Here is a 19106-nt window from a genome sequence, read left to right on the forward strand (position 1 = left end):
TCATAGAACTTTCTCAACATTTGCAATGTATAATTATCTACATCTGAGTTAGTCATTATACCTTCCTTTTCAGAGTCCAGTGAGCCTCAATTATTTGTCATCTTTAGCATGAGGTTTAGAAATTTACAAATTACAATAAAAATTGAAGGAGATAGCAGTCTCTGAATCAGAAACTTAGGAGTATGAATCAGTGCCATAGGCTCAGAATGTTAAAGGTTAGTTTGGAAAATGTGCTTGTAGTCCTGATGTTTCCTGTGTACTCCTCTTTATTTCTTTCAAATAGAGAAACTGTGGAGAGTATTCAGGATGGCTGAGCTAGGCAAGTGAATCTGATTTCTCTAGGAACCCACTGTGATCTGTGTGGTGTTCACAGTCACTTACCTGTGCTCCAGCTCTGCATCTTTCTTTCTCCAGGAGGGGTGAGGGACACTTTAGGAATATGATCTTGCATTCTTCAAATCATATGCCCTCTACCTATTCGAAGTTACTTATTCCGGTAGCTGCTCAGAGACTGCCTCAGTCAGTTACTTGAGTATTTAAGGGCTAATTTTTACTAGATCTGTGATTTAACAATCAAGGCCAGGTTGGGTGGGGCTTTGAGCAACCTGGTCTAGTGGAAGGTTGTTACCTTACCCCTGGCAGGGAAGTTAGAAATAGATGGTCTTTAAGGTCCCTTCCAACCGAAATAATTCTATGAAAAGACCTGATTTGTCAAAGTCATCCCTGACTGTCTCTCTTCCTGTTCTAACTTGAGATCTTAATCTAATGTTGTTTTTAGCAGCTCTAATTACAATTTTAGTTGTTCTTATATTAATAAAAGCTATAATAAATTGTGTTTCCTCTTTAACAGGGTCATCTGTCAGAAGCGTGGTCACGTGTGACAAAGAATGCTATTGCTGAAACCATCATAGCTCTGACCAAAATGGAAGAAGAATACAGATCACCAGTGAGGTGCATTGCAACAACCAGAGTAAGAACTTCACTGAATTCAGCATTAGTTCATTGTAAATGTGTAGTGGGAACCCATCTGTTGGATCCCACGTGGAGCCTTCCTCTATGGTAGAACAAACTTCCTTATACAGGTTGCTTCAGGAAACAATGCATACAGTATACAGTTTATATTCTCCAAATCTAGCTGTGTGCATAATGGACAGGTATGCCAAAGCAATCACTGTATGTCCTAATAAAAGTTTTACTTTCCCTATGTCTCAGCAGATTTAGTTGTCTTCTTTGTGGCAGAAATACACAAGTGAAAACTGAATTATAATTAAATATGCATCTTGGGTATCTCAGAAATAATGAAGAATAAATGTGATACCTATACATTTGAGGGCTTATTCTTGAAATAATTCTACTTTAAGTTTGTGATAATTCCCTTTTATTAAGTTTATGAGATCATCTGTGTGGAAAATTGCACAATATGCATAAGCTGTCTTTTTCCAGCTCTCCATGCAACTATTTTAAGTGGTTTGACTTGTAGGTATTCAGCTGCCACATCTCAAGGGTATTATGAAAACAGTAACAGATGTTCTCTAGGACAATTAAGTTAAGCTTCACCTGTGTTAGTCTCAAAATAAAAAATTATTTGCTGAGCCTTACAAACAAACTTGGTATGTTTTTCTTTTTTTGGTCTTAACTTTTTCCATGAATCTTTTATAGAAACTGGGACTGCTTCAACCTTAATAGATTTCTTGAAATACCACGAAAAGCATATTTGTAAATTATTACATTCCTACTATCTTAGAGAGTACAGATTTTAGCTGCTCGGGCATAATAATTGTAGAAAAAAAAAAAGGAGGTTTGGAATGGTTACAGGCATTTGACACTCGTGATTTTCATCATTTTTGTTACCCATATATTCCCTGCTTTCTGGAGGACACAGTCTTGGACTACCACTGGCTTCAGCTGTCACCATATTAGTTTAACCAGGTCTTAGAATAAGAGCCTTGAACATCAGTCCAGCTACTCTTTTGACTGACTGTACTCTGTCATGGAGGTGTGTTTTTGGGGGAGAGTCCAGTAGAGTTTTTCAACAAAAACAATTTTGTTCTAATCAAACTATTCCAAAATGCATCTGTCAAGTGCATTTCAATTTGGGTTTCAGGCTTACTGACAAATTATCTTCATGTAACTCATCTCTTCAGGATTTCAGTCTAGTCAAAGGAGAAGAAAAGAGAAAAGCTTCCTCTGAATAGTTAACGTAGAGCTGCTTTTAGTAGGGTACCCTGGGTAATTTCAAATGCCCTGTGAAGTGAGGAGAGAACATAGGGAAATCAGTCATATTAAGCTGAAGTTTTGTGGGGATTGTTTTTGGGTTTGTTTTCATTTTTATTAGTCTGTGTCCTTGAATTTTGTCTTCCCTAAGGCCTGCGATGTTTGGGAGCAATATGCAAGTCTGTATTTGCCATATTTCTCTGTAATGTGCTCTTGTTGTTCTTTCTTTACTTCTTTCTTGTGTGGTAGCTACTCTTTTTATAATCATAAAGTGACACACCTGAAAGAAACAAGGCAGTTCCCAAAAGTTCAGTAAGTTTTATGGTATCTGCAGCTTCTTATGGAAAATAAAAAACTTGGGTTGTATGAGCAGGCTTCAGCTAACAATAATAGAGTTTGCAGGTAACAGTGACATTCTTATCTGCCAAAGTTTATTTATTTAGTATTTGTTTGGGGTTTGTTTTTTTGTTTTTAATGTATCTAAGACATTTAATTCTACCTTGTCTTTCAATAGCTGTGGCTGGCATTAGCATCCCTCTGTGTCCTTGATCAGGATCATGTTGACAGACTATCCTCAGGAAGATGGATGGGAAAGGATGGGCAACAGAAGCAGATGGTGAGACTGAAAATCATATGGTTTTGTGTTTATTTTTATTTATTCAGTTATCAGAGAATTTAAAATAATGGTAGGGAAAGGTACACTTGGCCTAAACTTATTTGTCCCTTTTGTTCTCAGGGGAGATTGTACATACACATTTGAAGTATTTGTGTTCTAGACAAGCACTGCTCAGAAAACAGAAATTTCAACTTAAAACAGTAAGGTTAAGTTCAGGATGAAGCAAGGCCTTCCTAACACCTATGGAATGGATTTTTGAGTAGATTGACTCAGTTAATACAACACCCTCTATCAGAGCTTTTTCCTTCTGTCTTAATCCCTCTCACATAATAAAATCAGTTCTTTTGTGTTCCTCAATAACTACTTCTCCATCTCAGCAGAGAATGATTACCCCAAAGAAACAGAAACTGTTTCTAACTGAATGGGAGACAAGGAAAGATTGTGCACTAACAACCCAGGATACTTAGAATAAATAATTCTTAGAGCTGCTGAACCCAGCCTGAAATTCCCCAATCCTGTTTTACATCATGATATTCAGATGCTGAGGGTGAATGTGTGTCTCCCTACCAGAACTGCTTTGGAAACCACATGTTCTGTGATTACAATGGAAACTTGTTCTCAAACATATGCATAATGAAAATCAGTGATTGAACTCTTATTTGTGCAGATATTTTGAACTGCAAAACACAACCATGTTGAATTTTAAAAAAACTTGTATCAGTAGAGCAACTTAATTTTATGATGGATTTTGAAGCTTGTTATTTCAACCATATTGCCTCTGAGTTATAGATGACCTACAGCTTTGTTTAGATGTTTGAACAGAGTAAACATACCATATCAAAGTAATGAAGGGTAAATATCATGCCTGCTGACTAAGCTTGAGTACTTGTATCTCTGAAGTTTTCTGTTAACGTGCCCGTAACCCACTGTTACCACATAAAGCTCTTCTCTAGTTTCAACAGAAATCTCTTCAGCTAGTTTCAACACTAGTTAAAAACGTCTCAACTACATTGTTGAAAAAACACATTTTTGCTACGTCACACAAAATGTGAAATGAAGAATATCAGAAAAACTGATGCCATAAATTGAGTCTTTTTGTGTCCAGGAGTAATTGTTTAAATATTGATGACTCTAAAAATAGCATTAATAGTCAAAACAAGCTCTTTATCCCCCTTTATAAATTGGAGAGGAAGTGTGGGGTGTGTGACTGGGGGGAGAATAAAAACAGATGCTGAAAGGAAGTGATAAAGAGGAATTATTTCCTATTTTTTCTTTTTTCTCTCAGCCAATGTGTGATAACCACGATGATGGTGAAACTGCTGCAATCATTTTATGTAATGTCTGTGGGAATTTGTGCACAGATTGTGACCGATTCCTTCATCTCCATCGTCGAACAAAAACTCATCAGAGACAGGTAGAGTATACATGACATCACGTTGTATGCACTGCATATAGTGTGTGCATTTCCCCAAATAATATATAAGTAAAAGGCAGTAGCAGGTATCAAATCTGAAAAGGGTGTTTTGTTTTATTTTATTTTAGAGATGGGATAGATAAGTTTCCATTTAATGCTTTTTTGTTGTTTTTAGTTACACTTTCTTATCACTTATCTTGGAAGAAGGTTAGAAAATCTTGTAGCAGTCCCTAATTCTAGTTCTTTTGCTACATCAGCTATTTTCTCTCTTGTTTAACATTGGGTCGTAACACTTTTTTAGGAGAATTTAGGTGCTCCCTAGACCTTCTTAAGTATACATTGGTTCTTTATTCCTGTTAAATTATATCTCCTTTACTTCTATCATATGAACTCAGGGCTTATCAACCTCTTCATTTCTAAGGTATGTATATTTTTTTCATATCCAGGAAGACCATTTGATAGCAAATATTCCTACTGCTTCTTCTATGTCAATCTTCTCTTATTGCACAATATTCCTCTAGCTTTCACTCTGTTTTCACAGATAAGTATGTTGTCATATTCATAAGCTTGAAAATTTCCTGACTTTTTTTATTTTTGTTTTTAGGATTGAAACTTTGACTTAGATCTGAGTTTTTGCAAATTGCTGAGTACTCTGTTAATTAGTGTTCTTTTGTGTTATTCTTTTATCCTTTTCATCTCTGAACTTGAAACAACATTCTCCATGGAATTTTGCTTTTTCTCATTGAAATTAATGTTGAAGATGCTTTTACTTCTGGAATTATTGAACATTTCCTCTTTCTTGACACTACTTCTCTCATGTTTTTTGTGGTCCTTTATTTTCCCCTTTCCCTCTTGACTACTTACATTTGCACAAAGATTAAAATAATAAATGTCAGTAATAAAGTTAATTCAATGGAAATCAGTCCGCTTCTCCCTCTCCTAGAATGCATCTATATTAACTTTTTAATTATGATCAGGAATGAGCTTTTAAAGCAGATGTGATCATCTCTCTCTAACGTGCTTTGATTTGTGTCATTGAGCAGCCTTGGAGTGCGTGAACTGGATTATTTTCAGGTGAAAGTAAGAAAAAAAGATAGAGGGACAAACAGCTAATGGTCATTCAGTGCATGGGATCAGCTAGTCTAGAGCACGTGTGATGTAAACATCAGACCACTGGTATTGACTTTCACTCTACAGTGGAACACTTTTCCTGGTGCCTCTGCAATTGCAGTGAAGTCTCAGCCTAGCAGTTCCATGGCCATCCATTATCTTCTCTTTCTTAGCTAAAATCTTTGCAATCCCCTTAGAAATTTTCCTGTTTTGTCATCCCAGGAAGATCATTTTTGTGTCACGGCACAGCACAGTCTAGTCTCATTTATTTTTCTGATTTCTCCTATATAGCCTATTCAGATTACAGTTGATAAAAAGTAAGTTCTTGTCTCATAGAAGTCCTCACATTTCTCCTTTAATCTGTCCAAAATAGCTACTTATCAGATTTTCCTATCTACTTCTAAAAGCATGTTTAAACTTTTGCTCTTTATTCACCACCTTTACCTTTACCTTTACATCTCTCATGTTAAGCCCCTCAATTTCAATTTTAAGTTCTGTCATGTTCCCCCTTTCCTGTTTTCTCTTTGCTTCCTGTTCTTTGTCCAATTTCAGTCATACATTCCTCTTTAATGTATTTTCTCCCCCTTCCAGAAAGAACAGCCTGTAAGTTACTACAACATGCTTATGTAATATCCACTGTGAAGCAATTAGAGGGTTGATTTTTTTTCTGCTTCAGATAAGAATTAAAGTTAAAGTGAGAATATAATCCATACCCAGAAAAATTCTAACTTTCATTGCATTGCAGGTGAAATGAATGCAAACAGAACTGCCTTCAAAACTTGGGAAAGGAGTAAAAGAAGAGACTGCATAAAGTCCCCTAAGGATCTCATGCAGTTTTTTGACTTTGCAAAAATTTTATATTTTCCTCATTGTAGCAAAAAGTATCCACTGTGTATTTATGTGAAAATCGGAAATGTTAATATTACGCACTTGTATAATTGTTATTCTATAGTACATATTTTTAAGACCATAATTATCAGTGTTGCTCTGATAAACTACTGGCATGGTTATGTGAAGATATTTCTGATGTTATCTTGTGCTTGTAATATACTGTTGTCTACTGGATGAGTTGGATAGGAGTTATGAAGGCCAAGCTCCATATTTATTAAACTAGAAAAAAAATGTTGTGCAGCTCTCTTTTTAGCATTGCTGCACTGTTGTTTCACAGCCATGTTAGATCAAGAATTAATTTTATTTATTTTTACTTCTGAAAACACAGAGCCTTTATCCATGCTGCAATATGTGAAAGTTATGGAATGAATAAAAGAAAAATAGCTTGCAGTAGGCAAGCTCCACTGAATCTATAAAACATACGGTGTAAATCCAAAGAGACAGTGACAAAAATAACATAGAGATGCTATTTCGTATCTGTTTGGTTAACCTGACAGGTATTCAAAGAAGAAGAAGAAGCTATCAAAGTTGATCTCCATGAAGGATGTGGTAGGACCAAACTTTTCTGGCTGATGGCATTAGCAGATTCTAAAACTATGAAGGCTATGGTGGAGTTTAGAGAACAGACAGGTAAAACACAAGTGTTATTACTTGCTCTTTATCCTGATTATTTTGATTTTCACCTCCTTTAGGGCAATGCTTTTAATTGTTTGTTAATAAAAATAAAATAGTTTAGCTGCATAAGAATTGCTGGATTTCTAGTTGTTTTCTGTGACTGTTGTTTAGATGTCTGTTAGAGTATCAGTCCCTTATGTTTCATTAGAACACTTTTTGGTTTTGTTTACTCTTGTGGACCTAGGCAAACCAACCACCAGCAGTTCTGAAGCCTGTCGTTTCTGTGGATGTAGGAGTGGAACAGAATTATCAGCAGTGGGAAGTGTTTGTTCTGATGCAGACTGCCAGGTGTGTATTAACAAGTACAGTCATCACTAACTACATAAATAGAAGGACTGCAGAATGAAATATGCTTCTGATTTTAAGTAAACCTTGTTCATCCCTGTGGTCCATTTTTAAATCAGGCCTCTAATATGAAAAGGTTTTAATATTTAATATTATCATTCAAGTACTTCACAGGTTTTAAATATTTATTTTAGTTACATACTACAAACACCAACAGTTAACCAGAATACCGCGTAGTTTTATTATTATCTTCAAAAGTATCTCAAGTTTTCACAATAGTGTTGCAATTATAAAGTAAAATACACACTGTCAGCATAAAGTCTGGTGTACCGGAAAGCTTGATAAAGCTAGTTTGCCTAACAGCCTCTGTATTATGTGAGCATAGAACATAACTTGGCTGGGTTTGGCAATTGTATCCATGTATCCTAAGTGGTTTTGTGTCCTACAATATGGGTGAAATTGGCAGAGGGCCAAATCCTAACCAGTTTCTTATCCCACCCTATTTATTTCTGTTTAAATGAAGCAAGTTGGCCATCCTTTTTTCTCTTTCAGCCTATGAATACATTATATTAATGTAACATCAATTCAGTTCAATTTGCTGTTAGCTTCTGGGCAACTTTTTAAGTTTTCTACTTATCAGGGATAGGAATTAGAGATGGTTAAAATTCCATTTCCTGTAAAAGTGCTTTATGTTGACTAATGATTAGCTTATAATGTGTTCTTAAGAGTGGGTTACTTGATACCTTTCCTGAAAGACCAAAAGCTGCAGATATCTTAAAGGCTGTTAATGCAGGGTAATCAGGAAGCACTCAATATATAAACTACACATGGAGGATCAAAGAACAGTTCTTTTTCTATTGAAATTTTTAAATTATGGTTTCAATAAACCATTTCTATTCAGAAGTAACATAAGTAACCATTGTTATTTCAAGTACACAACATGCAGTTTTTCCCAAGTACCTGCTGTACCAGTAGACAACATGAATCATGGTTCTTTCATCTCAGTTCATTGCACAGACCAGCGGTCCTTCAAAAAGTGACATTGTCAAAACACTCAGTGAAGGGGAGAAGGTGATTAACTCTTTACTTTTAATAGGAGTATGCTAAAATTGCCTGCAGCAAGACACACTCCTGCGGTCATCCCTGTGGAGGCGTTAAGAATGAAGAGCACTGTTTGCCATGCTTGCATGGCTGTGATAAGAATGCTACAACTCTTAAACAAGATGCTGATGACATGTGCATGATCTGCTTTACTGAAGCACTTTCAGCAGCACCAGCTATCCAGGTTTTTGGGATTTTTTTTCCCTTTCAAGTGATTACTGTTATAATTGTAATGTGTAGTGTGGAAGACGCTAAAATACAAAGTCTTTCAAATTATGTTCTTAAAAATTTAAACAGAGACATCATAACAATGTTTAGGTCACTTAAAAAGCTTTCTTTTTGTCTGGCATTACTTCTATTTCAAGAAAGCAGATTGGATCAATTTAATTTGCTCTGTCTACTTTATTAAAACACGTATTTCATAAAGGAGAAAAACAACTGAGGTAATTAGTAGATCTACTTAATATTTATTTCATATATCCCCAGGTAGTTTTGGAGTGGTTATGGTTTTAATGACCATTTTGTATTCTTTCTCCTTGTTAAGAAGAAAATAGGGGTCTTGTAGGATTTTAAATAAAGTAATACTGGAATTTGTGAATGTTGCCACTTAAAAGTAAATAACTACTTCTACTTTAGTGGTCAATGTAACTTCAATGTTCACGTATATGTATTTTTTTCTAAAGCTGGACTGCAGCCATGTTTTCCATTTGCAATGCTGTCAACGAGTACTAGAAAACAGATGGCTTGGGCCAAGGATAACTTTCGGGTTTATGTCCTGTCCTATTTGCAAGGTAAATGAGCTGCGTGCCTGCCTAGGTCAAACACCTACTTACTTCAGCTTAAATTACTAGAAATTCCTTTTATACTCAACAAAATTTAAATTGCTGTAATCAAAATCACATCATAGCTGCTAGAAGGGGAGAGCACCTTAACACCGTAGGAATATGAAATTTGGGAATGGTCAGCCATTCTGCATGCTATGTTTCTTTTGTCATGCTGCATTGTGGTAGTTTATGGCAATAGCTGGTGATCATTAAATGATAAAGAGCTGCCATAGAGGACTGACAGTCATTATTCTTAATTGCTTAGCAGTAAGTCAAATAGGACCAAAATTTAAAAAAACATACAATCAGCATATTCTTGTGCTGTGTTAAATATTTTGTGTATTCTTGACCATCCCTCTGTGGTTGTTAGTCTGTTGTAAGGGCTGATGATTTCTTATAAAACAGGCCCTGGAAAGAGCATTCCTGCTTACTATTTTTGCAGCAAATAGAGTATGTACTATATCAGCCATTTTTTTAAATGTTCACTGTCCAAGCTCTTAGGTTTTTGTGACATCCATCGTATTATTTCTGTCTGACCATAATACAAATTATCATAGCTGTTGTGATAAAGATGCAAGATACTTTAATTAGTATTTCTTTTATTTCAGAACAAAATCAATCATACAGTATTAAAGGATTTGCTTGATCCAATCAAAGAACTCTACGAAGATGTAAGGAGAAAAGCGCTAATGAGATTGGAGTATGAAGGGTTGCACAAGAGCGAGGCCATCACAACGCCAGGTGTTAGATTCTATAATGACCCAGCTGGCTATGCTATGAACAGATATGCTTATTATGTTTGCTACAAGTGCAAAAAGGTATGGTGATTAATTACTAAATGTATGTTGTAGTTTTAAAAGTAATGTCTTAGGACGGAACATATATTTAATATATTCTCTATGGAGTAGAAAAGCAGGAAAAGAAGTTGTTCACAGGATAATAATTAAAAAAACGTCGAGCAAATGAGATATACACGGTGTTTTATCTTGTAAAGATGTATATACAGAGCAGTTGTATATACAAAATGTATATACAGAGCAGCTCAGAAACCAAAAGCACGATAGCCTCCTTACAAGAATGTGCAAGGTGATACTGTGTTAGAACTCCAACCATCCCTTTGTCCCACTTCCAAGTCATACTTTATGTCAACATTGAAATAGTATAAACATATTTCATTCTAACTCTGCCATATGGAGAGCTCCTCACTAAGGTGCCACGTAAATATTATTTCTACCCAGGCTGGGAGTTCATTGTAACTGCGGTGAACTGACTTTGGGGCAGAAGTGTAGGAAGAATGGAAAAGGAGTAGAAAGGAAATGTGTGGTCTAGCCTGATGGACTCTAGGTCATATGCGTACAGTTCTCTTCAGGAAGAGAATATAAAATTTAACCAGAAGACAAAAATACACAAACAGTCCCTGGGTTTCCCCATCAGCAAAGAGATGCTTTATCTGTGGTTAGAGAAAACGGCTGTAGAAATTCTGGATAATCACTGAACTGTTCAGTCAAAGGTTAGCCTCAGTGATCTCTGAGGTCTTTTCCAGCCTTAATCATGCTAACCTCCTCTCTTTGCTTCTTTCATCTGAAGCTGATTTTAGTGCCCAGCTTGGTCACATCGTTTTCTTTTTTCCCTTAGGAATGAATGGAATAAGGCAATTTCATGATCAAATTTTCAAGGGCAACCCCAATAATTTTTTTGTTAAATGGAAGTGAACAATTCGGAAATAAGAGAACAAAGGATTAATTTCCATATACTAGGGAAGGACTGTAATGCATCACTAGCTCACTACTCCACAGTTACTCAGTTCACTTCTATTCCTGCCTCCGACAGTTCATCCATTTTCATTCCTCATGCTTTAGAAACTTGCCTACTGCCTTTTTTTCATCCCTTACAAAAATACTTTCTTTTTTCATCTTTCTCCAGTTTTTAGCCCTGTCCTTCTTTTTTCTTACATTTTCTTTCCAGTTTTTAATACTTGATATTTCAGTGTTTTTCTTTCTTTTTCTTTCCCTTTTATCTCATTATTCCCTGTGTTTATATGTCTGAATAGCAACATTCAGCTATCTAATTTCTAACTCTTTTCCTTCCTCTAGCACTTATTCACCCCAAGCTCTGCTACCTAATTCTCTGACATGCATTCCATAGGACTCTTCCTTTTTTTTTTTTTTTTTTTTAATTCTGCAGAGTTTGGGGAAAAGTAAGGTGCTTAAATTTTTCCTTCCTCAAAGTTACCTTGAGACCACTTTCCCCATCCTTTTAAAAACACTGCAAAATGGCTAGAATTGCTGAGAATAAGAATTTTGTGCATTGTTTAGTTAGATAATAAGATGGTAATGAAGGAAGTTACTCATCATCTCATCTCACTGCTGCGTGTGAAAACGCTTTTGTATATGAGGAAATTCATCAGAGTTTCAGGCTCACTTTGGTGCATTTTTGTGCCCAGTGTGCCCCATCTGCAGAAAATACCAAAATTCTAATTATAAGGGATCCCACATGAGCATAAAAACTGATATTCCCTTCTGTTAGTAAAAAGCCCTCCTGGTGGATTTTTCTGTGCTGCCTTCAGCCTCATTCCTGTCTTTTTTACATAGAGTTCATAGAGCATCCAAATACTGTTTCAAAAGCCTTTAAGTCACTTGCATAGACCGGGGTATGTTGCACAGTTTTTGGTCTTGTTTATCCTGAGACATTGTTTGAGTACCTCAAAAACATGCATCCAGAGACAGTCGAGAGAGATCAGCATAGTGGAGACTACTGTAATGGCTGTGTCATTCATCATTTTCCCCTCACATTGAATTGGTTAAAAGAATAGTTGTCTCTTATTTAATGTCCAATCATTTCTATCTACAAGGCATATTTTGGTGGCGAAGCTCGTTGCGATGCTGAGGCTGGACAAGGAGATGACTATGATCCCAGAGAGCTTATCTGTGGTGCATGCTCTGATGTTTCAAGGGCTCAGGTGAGTAAATAACTTGTATTCATGTTCTTATTTCACTCTAAAGCTCTGCATACCCAAGCTGTACAATAATTCACAGTCATTTGTAATTATATGTATTGTACAATGTTATGTAATACCACTATATACTACAGAATGTAGAAATGAATTATTGGGATTGTTAGAGCATGGGTACTTCATTAATCGGTGTTTGCTTTCCTTTGCTCAGATGTGTCCCAAACACGGTACAGATTTCTTAGAATACAAATGCCGCTACTGCTGTTCAGTTGCTGTTTTTTTCTGTTTTGGGACAACACATTTTTGCAATGCTTGCCATGATGATTTCCAAAGAATGACAAGCATCCCTAAAGAAGAACTCCCACACTGTCCTGCAGGTAGGATTTTTACAAAGCAAATTTACCCCACTGAATTGGAGATAAGTAACTAGTTTTAACTGGTTTTTCTTATCTTTTCTTGCTAGTTTTTTCTAGGAAAACCACAGGGTCAGTCATACAAATTTTAAATTTAGTAACTTGAATGATAGTAGAATGGGTTTGTTCTATGCACGCTTTTGATTTTTGTTTTTTTTCTGGCAATGTCATTGCACTGATCCTTTAAACATTAGATACTTGGATACAGAAAGACATTTCAATTTCCCTACACCAATTCAGACTCCAGATGTGGAATGATGTGTAGAACTATTAAATAATGTATCTCTATGCAGCTGTCATGTGCAAACTGTTACCCCAATGCCTTAGTTTCCAAATCCATGTGCTACTGATTTGGCTTCACTAAATCATATAATTCACCTTGCTGTTGAAAAAAAAAAAAAGATCTTTTTGTTTACTTATTTCATGTAAATATCTTAATCAAAAAAATTACGATTCCCAGTGTAACCTTAGAATTTTTGTTTACTGCAGAATGTAACTGTTATTCGTACTTACCAATTTTGCTCTTAGATTGTGTGAATTTCTTTCACTGTATGAATGAGATAAAACTTCTTTACTTTCAATTGTTTTAAATTACATGGCAGTTTGATCATTTTTTTCTCTTAAAATAACTGTTTTAAGGAGCTAACAGGTTTTGATCATGTTTTGTCAGATTTGACTTCCTTTTCTTGGCCTATTAAGCCTTCAGGCTTCTTGCTTGCATCTGACTGTGTGCAAGCACCTTCCTAGCTGCCATTTCTTAAACCTTAATTTTGATGCCTTATAAATTCATATTATAGATGTATTACCTTCAGTTATCATGTTTTTTTGAGGGAATGTATGTTTGTTTATATTGTCTGCAAGCATTAATCTTTTGGGTTTTTTCTTTTCTTTTTCCCCCCATCACCCTGAAATTCACTGTAGGTCCCAAAGGTAAACAACTTGAAGGAACAGAATGTCCACTTCATGTTGTCCATCCACCCACTGGTGAAGAATTTGCTCTGGGTTGTGGGGTTTGCAGAAATGCTCACACTTTTTAGACTAGCATTTTTTTTCTACCAGAGCAAAAACAGGTGCCCTCATCCCTCAAGTGTCCTGAAAACAAAGTCCAGATGGGATGAGGTTGGGACCATTTCATAACCCAGGTAAAAGGAACAATTTACAGTGCAAGAAGGATGCCAAATACCATGTACATAATTCTTGCTGTGAGATATTGACATTTTTTGAACCAAGACATCAAAATTTGTGAGGTGTTTGCATGTGGCCATTACAGTCATCGGCTAGGAAACATTGGACATTTACAAATAAACAATTGCTATTAAAGGATCTGTGTGTCTGTGGACTATGAATGATGCTGGCTTTCAGGAGAAAGAAAAAATTACTGATTATTGTATACTGACTTTTTGTAATCTTGTACAATTGTAACGCATCACAAGTGGGAATGGGAAAGAAGAATATTCTGGTTTATTTCCTAGACTGTTATAAAAAAAAATGTGTTAGGAAGGCATAAATGTAACAAGTATCACACTGTATATAAAGGTATCAATGTTTGTCCTGTATAAGAATTATTAAATTACAACAGCAGTTTCATTTAAACTTCTGGGTTATGTTTGAGCCTGAAATTTTAATGAAGTGCAATACTGAGTGTGCCTCATATCTTGCAGCTGTAAACATAATGGAATGTACATGTCAATAAAGCCACTGTACATTTTTATACAGTGAAAGTCTAATAAATGTGTAAGCCTCCATTTTCAGAAATGCTTTTTAGAAACGGGTGGAGGAGGGAGATGTCTTTTAATTATTTCAGCAGACTCTTTTAAAAAGTAGGAAAGTTTAGTGGGTAAACTGGTGGTTATGGAAGTACTTAAGCCATAAAAAGCACTTCTCTGTTTTTTAACAAAAAAGCTGGATAAATGTGCTAGCATTCATATGAAGAATTTTATTTCCATTTCAATTATCAACAGTGTTTAAAAACACAAAAGAAGACTGCATTCAGAAAACTTCAGACATCTGTAATTACAGAAAGGTTACGGTTGGAAGGGACTTCCGGAGATCATCCAGTCCAACCGCCCTGCTAAAGGAAGTTCACATGGAGCAAGCACGTATGTCTGCACTTCGAAATAGTTCTAAGTAGTTCACAAGCCTCTGAAGTACAATTTGTCTTATTCACAGTAGCACAGTAGCTCTGTAGAGGGATCTGGACAGGCTGGATTGGTGGACTGAGGCCAGCAGTATGAGGTTCAACAAAGTGCCAGGTCCTGCACTTGGGTCACAACAACCCCCTGCAGTGCTACAGGGTAAGGGCAGATGGCTCAGTGGAAAAGGACCTGGGGGTGCTGGGTCGACAGCAAGCTGAATGTGAACCATCAGTGTGCCCAGGTGGCCAAGAAGGTCACTGGCATCCTGGCCTGTGTAAGAAATAGTGTGGCCAGCAGGACCAGGGCAGTGATCGCCCTGTATTGGGTGTCTGACCCACTGTCCTTTTTTGAAAATTTCTCAGTGTAGCACCATTGTTACAAATTAATTCTATTTTTTTAATTTTTCAGCCTTCTCTTTCATTTTAGATTAATATGAGTATTAATTTAGGAAACTGGGATTACAGTGTGGAAAAGACATGGCACTGCTGCATTCAGTTTATTAAGTGGATAGGAGTGAGGGATAGGTAGTGTCAGGGAAGTGTATGTCTTGTACACAAGTGACCATCCTCAATTACTACTCCAAGGAGGGTGGCACAACCTCAGGCTCCTGGGTAGACCGCAGCTCCCTCACGTAATGGTTGAATCCCAGACACTCTGCTCCTACGCTGTCTCAGACATTCACGTCACCACACCTCCCCGCACACCAATCTCTGCCGGTGATTACAGCCACATGCCAGCGCAGGCCACTAATCAGATCAGTCCACAATAAGACTGCAGTATGCCTTTCCAGCAGTCTCACATGCTTTTGTGTCAGCTGTTGATCCATAGCTCACGCAATGGAAATACTCAGTTCTTGCTTGCACCACCCTATTTGCCACAGCCCCCCACACTCAGCTAATTTACACCAAACTCAGCTCCTGGCTAAGGTAAGGCCTCAGTACTCCCACTTGGATCATTAGTTTACAAGTAGCTTAAATTTTCATGGGTGTATCCACCCACTGAGCACAAAGTGAAAAGTAAAAGTTAATAAGACACAGCTAATTAACATGCCACCATCAGGGCCAAATACACTTGGTCCTTGTTAAACAGGTTTTGTTAATTACATCATACTAAGTCCCTGTTTCACCTAAACAGAAGCTAGCGAGGGAGCTTCAGGACCACCTAGCATTTGGGATATAACTCCAGCCTTGCAGGACTGTGCCACAGCCCTCTGATTAACCCATGCCAGACATTGCAGATGACTGAGAGTGCAGCGGTTGTACCACAGGTTCTTTGTCCCTCAGCCCATGGTGTCCTGGAGGGACTGCGCTGTCACACCCGCTGCTCTCACTGGGAGGATCTAGTAGCGAACTTGCGCTGCCAAGCATTCCAGGTAGCAGGCTCTTCAGCAGATACACCTACAGAGATGCAGCCAAATATAGAACAACAAACTGATTGCAAAGCAGTCAGGTGCAACGGAGCATCACAAGTCATTGATAATCACCCAAATATGGTCTGCCAGCTGGCCGGGGTGTTTTCTCAGGTAATGTTCACCTCTGCAGTCTGTTGGGATTGAGGAGGTGCTCTGTGCTTTACTGCAAGGTTTCGTGTAGGCTGTCTGCTGCTCCTTGAAATACAATCCCTTTAGATGTAACTGTTTCTTTTCTGCGTTGTACCTAGTAGGGTATTTGGCCCCTTGAAACCGTGGACACAGTATTTGAGGCATTGCTTTGGGTCACCCACTGAGCAGCACGTGCAGCACTGTTTGCTATCACCATCCATAGCATTGCTTCTACACTCTCACTCCTTTTTGTATCCCAGGTGATTCAAGCATCCTTAGCCCATGTTAGGTCTCAGCTAGTCTAGTATTTCCACTTCCCTGTCCACTCACTAATATTCCTTTCCTGAATGTGGCTTTGTCTACATTCACTGTTGCAATTTAACTTTTCTACTCAGTCAACTGCCCTGGAAAACATTCCCACTCCAGTCAGCCACAGTCCTGTGTCTTGCCTCTGCCATGCACTCCTCCTGAGGAGCCATGAGAAGAAGGAAGGATGTCATTATGCATGCTGGCACACAAAGAATGCATACTCCCCTGTGGCCACATGGGCAGCACTGTTATGTCAATTAGAGTAGAGATTCAGGTGGTTTGATATGATGGGGTTTGATGCACTAGCAGTAATTCACCATACTAATGCCAATTCCTAACAACGACGCTTAGGAACTTGGCCGGTGGACTTGAACAACAACCTCTTAAAGGCATTTGCCTGGGGGCAGGTTGTATCAGTAGACTCTGTCAAGGAGCAGTAATAGCAATGGAATAATCTGAGCTACAGTGTAAATGCAGTTTACTCCTCATTGGTTTTGCTCTAATAGACATAACATATAAAAGATGACACATTGCACTTGCGTTCATCTCTGTCCCCATTTTCTCTGATACAAACAGGATTTGAGCAGCAACATCCCAGTTCAAGACATTGTTACTCATAAGATTGCTGTCTCTACTTCTATGCCTTTGGGTTTTTCTATACTGTGCCCCGGTATCAAGGCCAGTCCTAATACAAATGCCAGCCCCCTCTTAGCAACAAGTCTCTTGGGGAATTTTTACCACTGCTGGCTTGCTACCCATGTTAACTCCTCAGCCACTGGCAGAGACAACCAAACTGATTTGCAGGAAGAACCACAGAACACAGAGAAAATTGTAAACCAAAAAACTCTTCTACCAGGATGTTGTTGGGTCAGCCTCTCAATGAACTGGTGCTGCCCCTTTCCAGCAGTATTATTCTCCTCTCAGCTGGTGATCCATGGTCCATACCATGGAAAAGATCAGGTGGTGTCTGTGTTGCTGGTTGCATGGCTCAGCACACTCTACCTGTTTGTGTGGCACTCCAAGCCAAAGCCACGCCAGGATACTCCCATATCAGAAGTTCCAGCAAAGGGCAATTTTTTCTGTGTTACCTAACCAAATATAGCAAAGTAGTACGATAGCTTTAACTGATGAAGCAACCATGGGAGCCATTCATCTGGGAAGAATTACTGTAGCCTCTATAGACAGAAATAATATTTAGACATTGAGTTTGGAGGAAACTTTTAAAACAATTTTCTCCAGCTTTTACAGAAGCATAAGCAACAACATCAAGTAATCAGCCTGTGGCAGTCAACACTGTATCCTGCTGTTGCTCATCCTTACTTTTATCTTTTTATTATTTTTTATTTTATTTATCTTTTTATTTTTTAAGGCCATGAGGCCCTAAATTGAGGCCCTCTGGTTCAAGGACCATTTCACTTGTGGCTACATTTTGGGGAAGCGGGGGGGAAGTTACAGCTCCTTTTCTATAAGGTCTTGCTTGTGATAGATAATATTTTATTAGTCCATAATACTACAATCTAACAGCGTAAGAACTTCCTCCCACTAGAAAATCTTCCTGTATAGACATCTTAAGATAATAAAACCAGGAAATTTCCCAAATTATATCTATTGCTGAAAAGCAATCACTTCTTGGCATTCTTAAAGAAAAAGTTCTGTTTTCCTTTGCTTTTTTCTGCACACTCTTTTTAGGATTAAGATTGTCACAGGCATTCTAGACCAGGTCCTCCAGCCTAATATCACACTAGTATCCCCGTATTTTTCACAGCTTGTATTTTCATTAAATCAGAGTAGGCTACTCATGCCGTGCAAGCCTGACATACTTTCATCATAGCTGGATCTGTTCTAATTTATTGTTACTTAACTCTTTTCCAACTGCTTCTGTGATTTTCCCCTCTGTATTTTTATCCTAGCCAAATGCCAGCCAGGCTTATTGGGATGGAGCACCACTGCTTGCTGCAGGCCTGCTTCAGAGCTACTTGAATAGGGCCAGAAAATCAGCACAGATGAGACTTTTCAGTGCTGAAAGCTGTAGCATTTACAATCAAGTCCTGGCATTTGCAACGTTTTTGCAGGCTTCATCAAGTAGGTTATCTATCAGCTGAAATGGGAAGAGGTGTACCAGTACAACCTCAGCTTGATATGGTGAGATCTCCCATTAGACACTGGGCTGTCACTGGCTATCATTCTCTTGGCTTTATGGAAGAGTGTCTGTGGGCTGTTCCTGATCTTCACATTATGGTAGTAAGGGCTGCTTCAAATCTCTGCTATAAGTGAGTGACTCTCCCACCAGAAAGACTGAAACTTCACAGAGCTTCTCCTTCTGTTTTGTAAAGGTAAAAAATTACAAGGCGGTTTCCTCAATAGTCTCATTTCTGCATACCAGGGCTCAGCACAGGCCCTGGACTTTTTCTGGCACTACTGAGTGTGTACACAAATAAAAATAATTTCACTTTTATCATTTAAAATACTCCTCTCTCAAAACCTCATCTACTCTTAGTTAAGTGATTAATAAGGCAGAGAAACTCCTGAATGAAGACATAACTTGTTAAAGGTGTTCAAGTTGCTGACTAAAGCTTCAAGGTGCCTGGCCACAGCTGGCAACAACACAGCTCTTTCACAGAACAGC

At 37.8% G+C, this 19106-nt stretch overlaps 1 protein-coding gene across 13 annotated transcripts in view; it reads left to right on the top strand.

Moving 5' to 3' along the window:
• Positions 1–14239, top strand: part of MYCBP2 (MYC binding protein 2, E3 ubiquitin protein ligase) — a 185090-nt gene extending 170851 nt beyond the window's left edge. For all 13 annotated transcript variants that reach the window (XM_027646293.1, XM_027646300.1, XM_027646346.1 and 10 more), the window contains 11 exons: positions 851–970; positions 2729–2830; positions 4116–4244; positions 6743–6875; positions 7105–7208; positions 8302–8490; positions 8990–9097; positions 9739–9948; positions 11982–12089; positions 12295–12460; positions 13418–14239. In XM_027646293.1, coding sequence (XP_027502094.1) covers positions 851–970; positions 2729–2830; positions 4116–4244; positions 6743–6875; positions 7105–7208; positions 8302–8490; positions 8990–9097; positions 9739–9948; positions 11982–12089; positions 12295–12460; positions 13418–13533 — 1485 coding nt within the window. In that variant the 3' untranslated portion in view covers positions 13534–14239. The remainder of the gene's footprint in view (positions 1–850; positions 971–2728; positions 2831–4115; positions 4245–6742; positions 6876–7104; positions 7209–8301; positions 8491–8989; positions 9098–9738; positions 9949–11981; positions 12090–12294; positions 12461–13417) is intronic.
• The last annotated feature ends 4867 nt before the right edge of the window (positions 14240–19106 follow it).

The sequence above is a fragment of the Corapipo altera genome, unplaced genomic scaffold (genome assembly GCF_003945725.1).
Source record: "Corapipo altera isolate COAL_440 unplaced genomic scaffold, ASM394572v1 0, whole genome shotgun sequence".
Lineage (NCBI taxonomy): Eukaryota > Metazoa > Chordata > Aves > Passeriformes > Pipridae > Corapipo > Corapipo altera.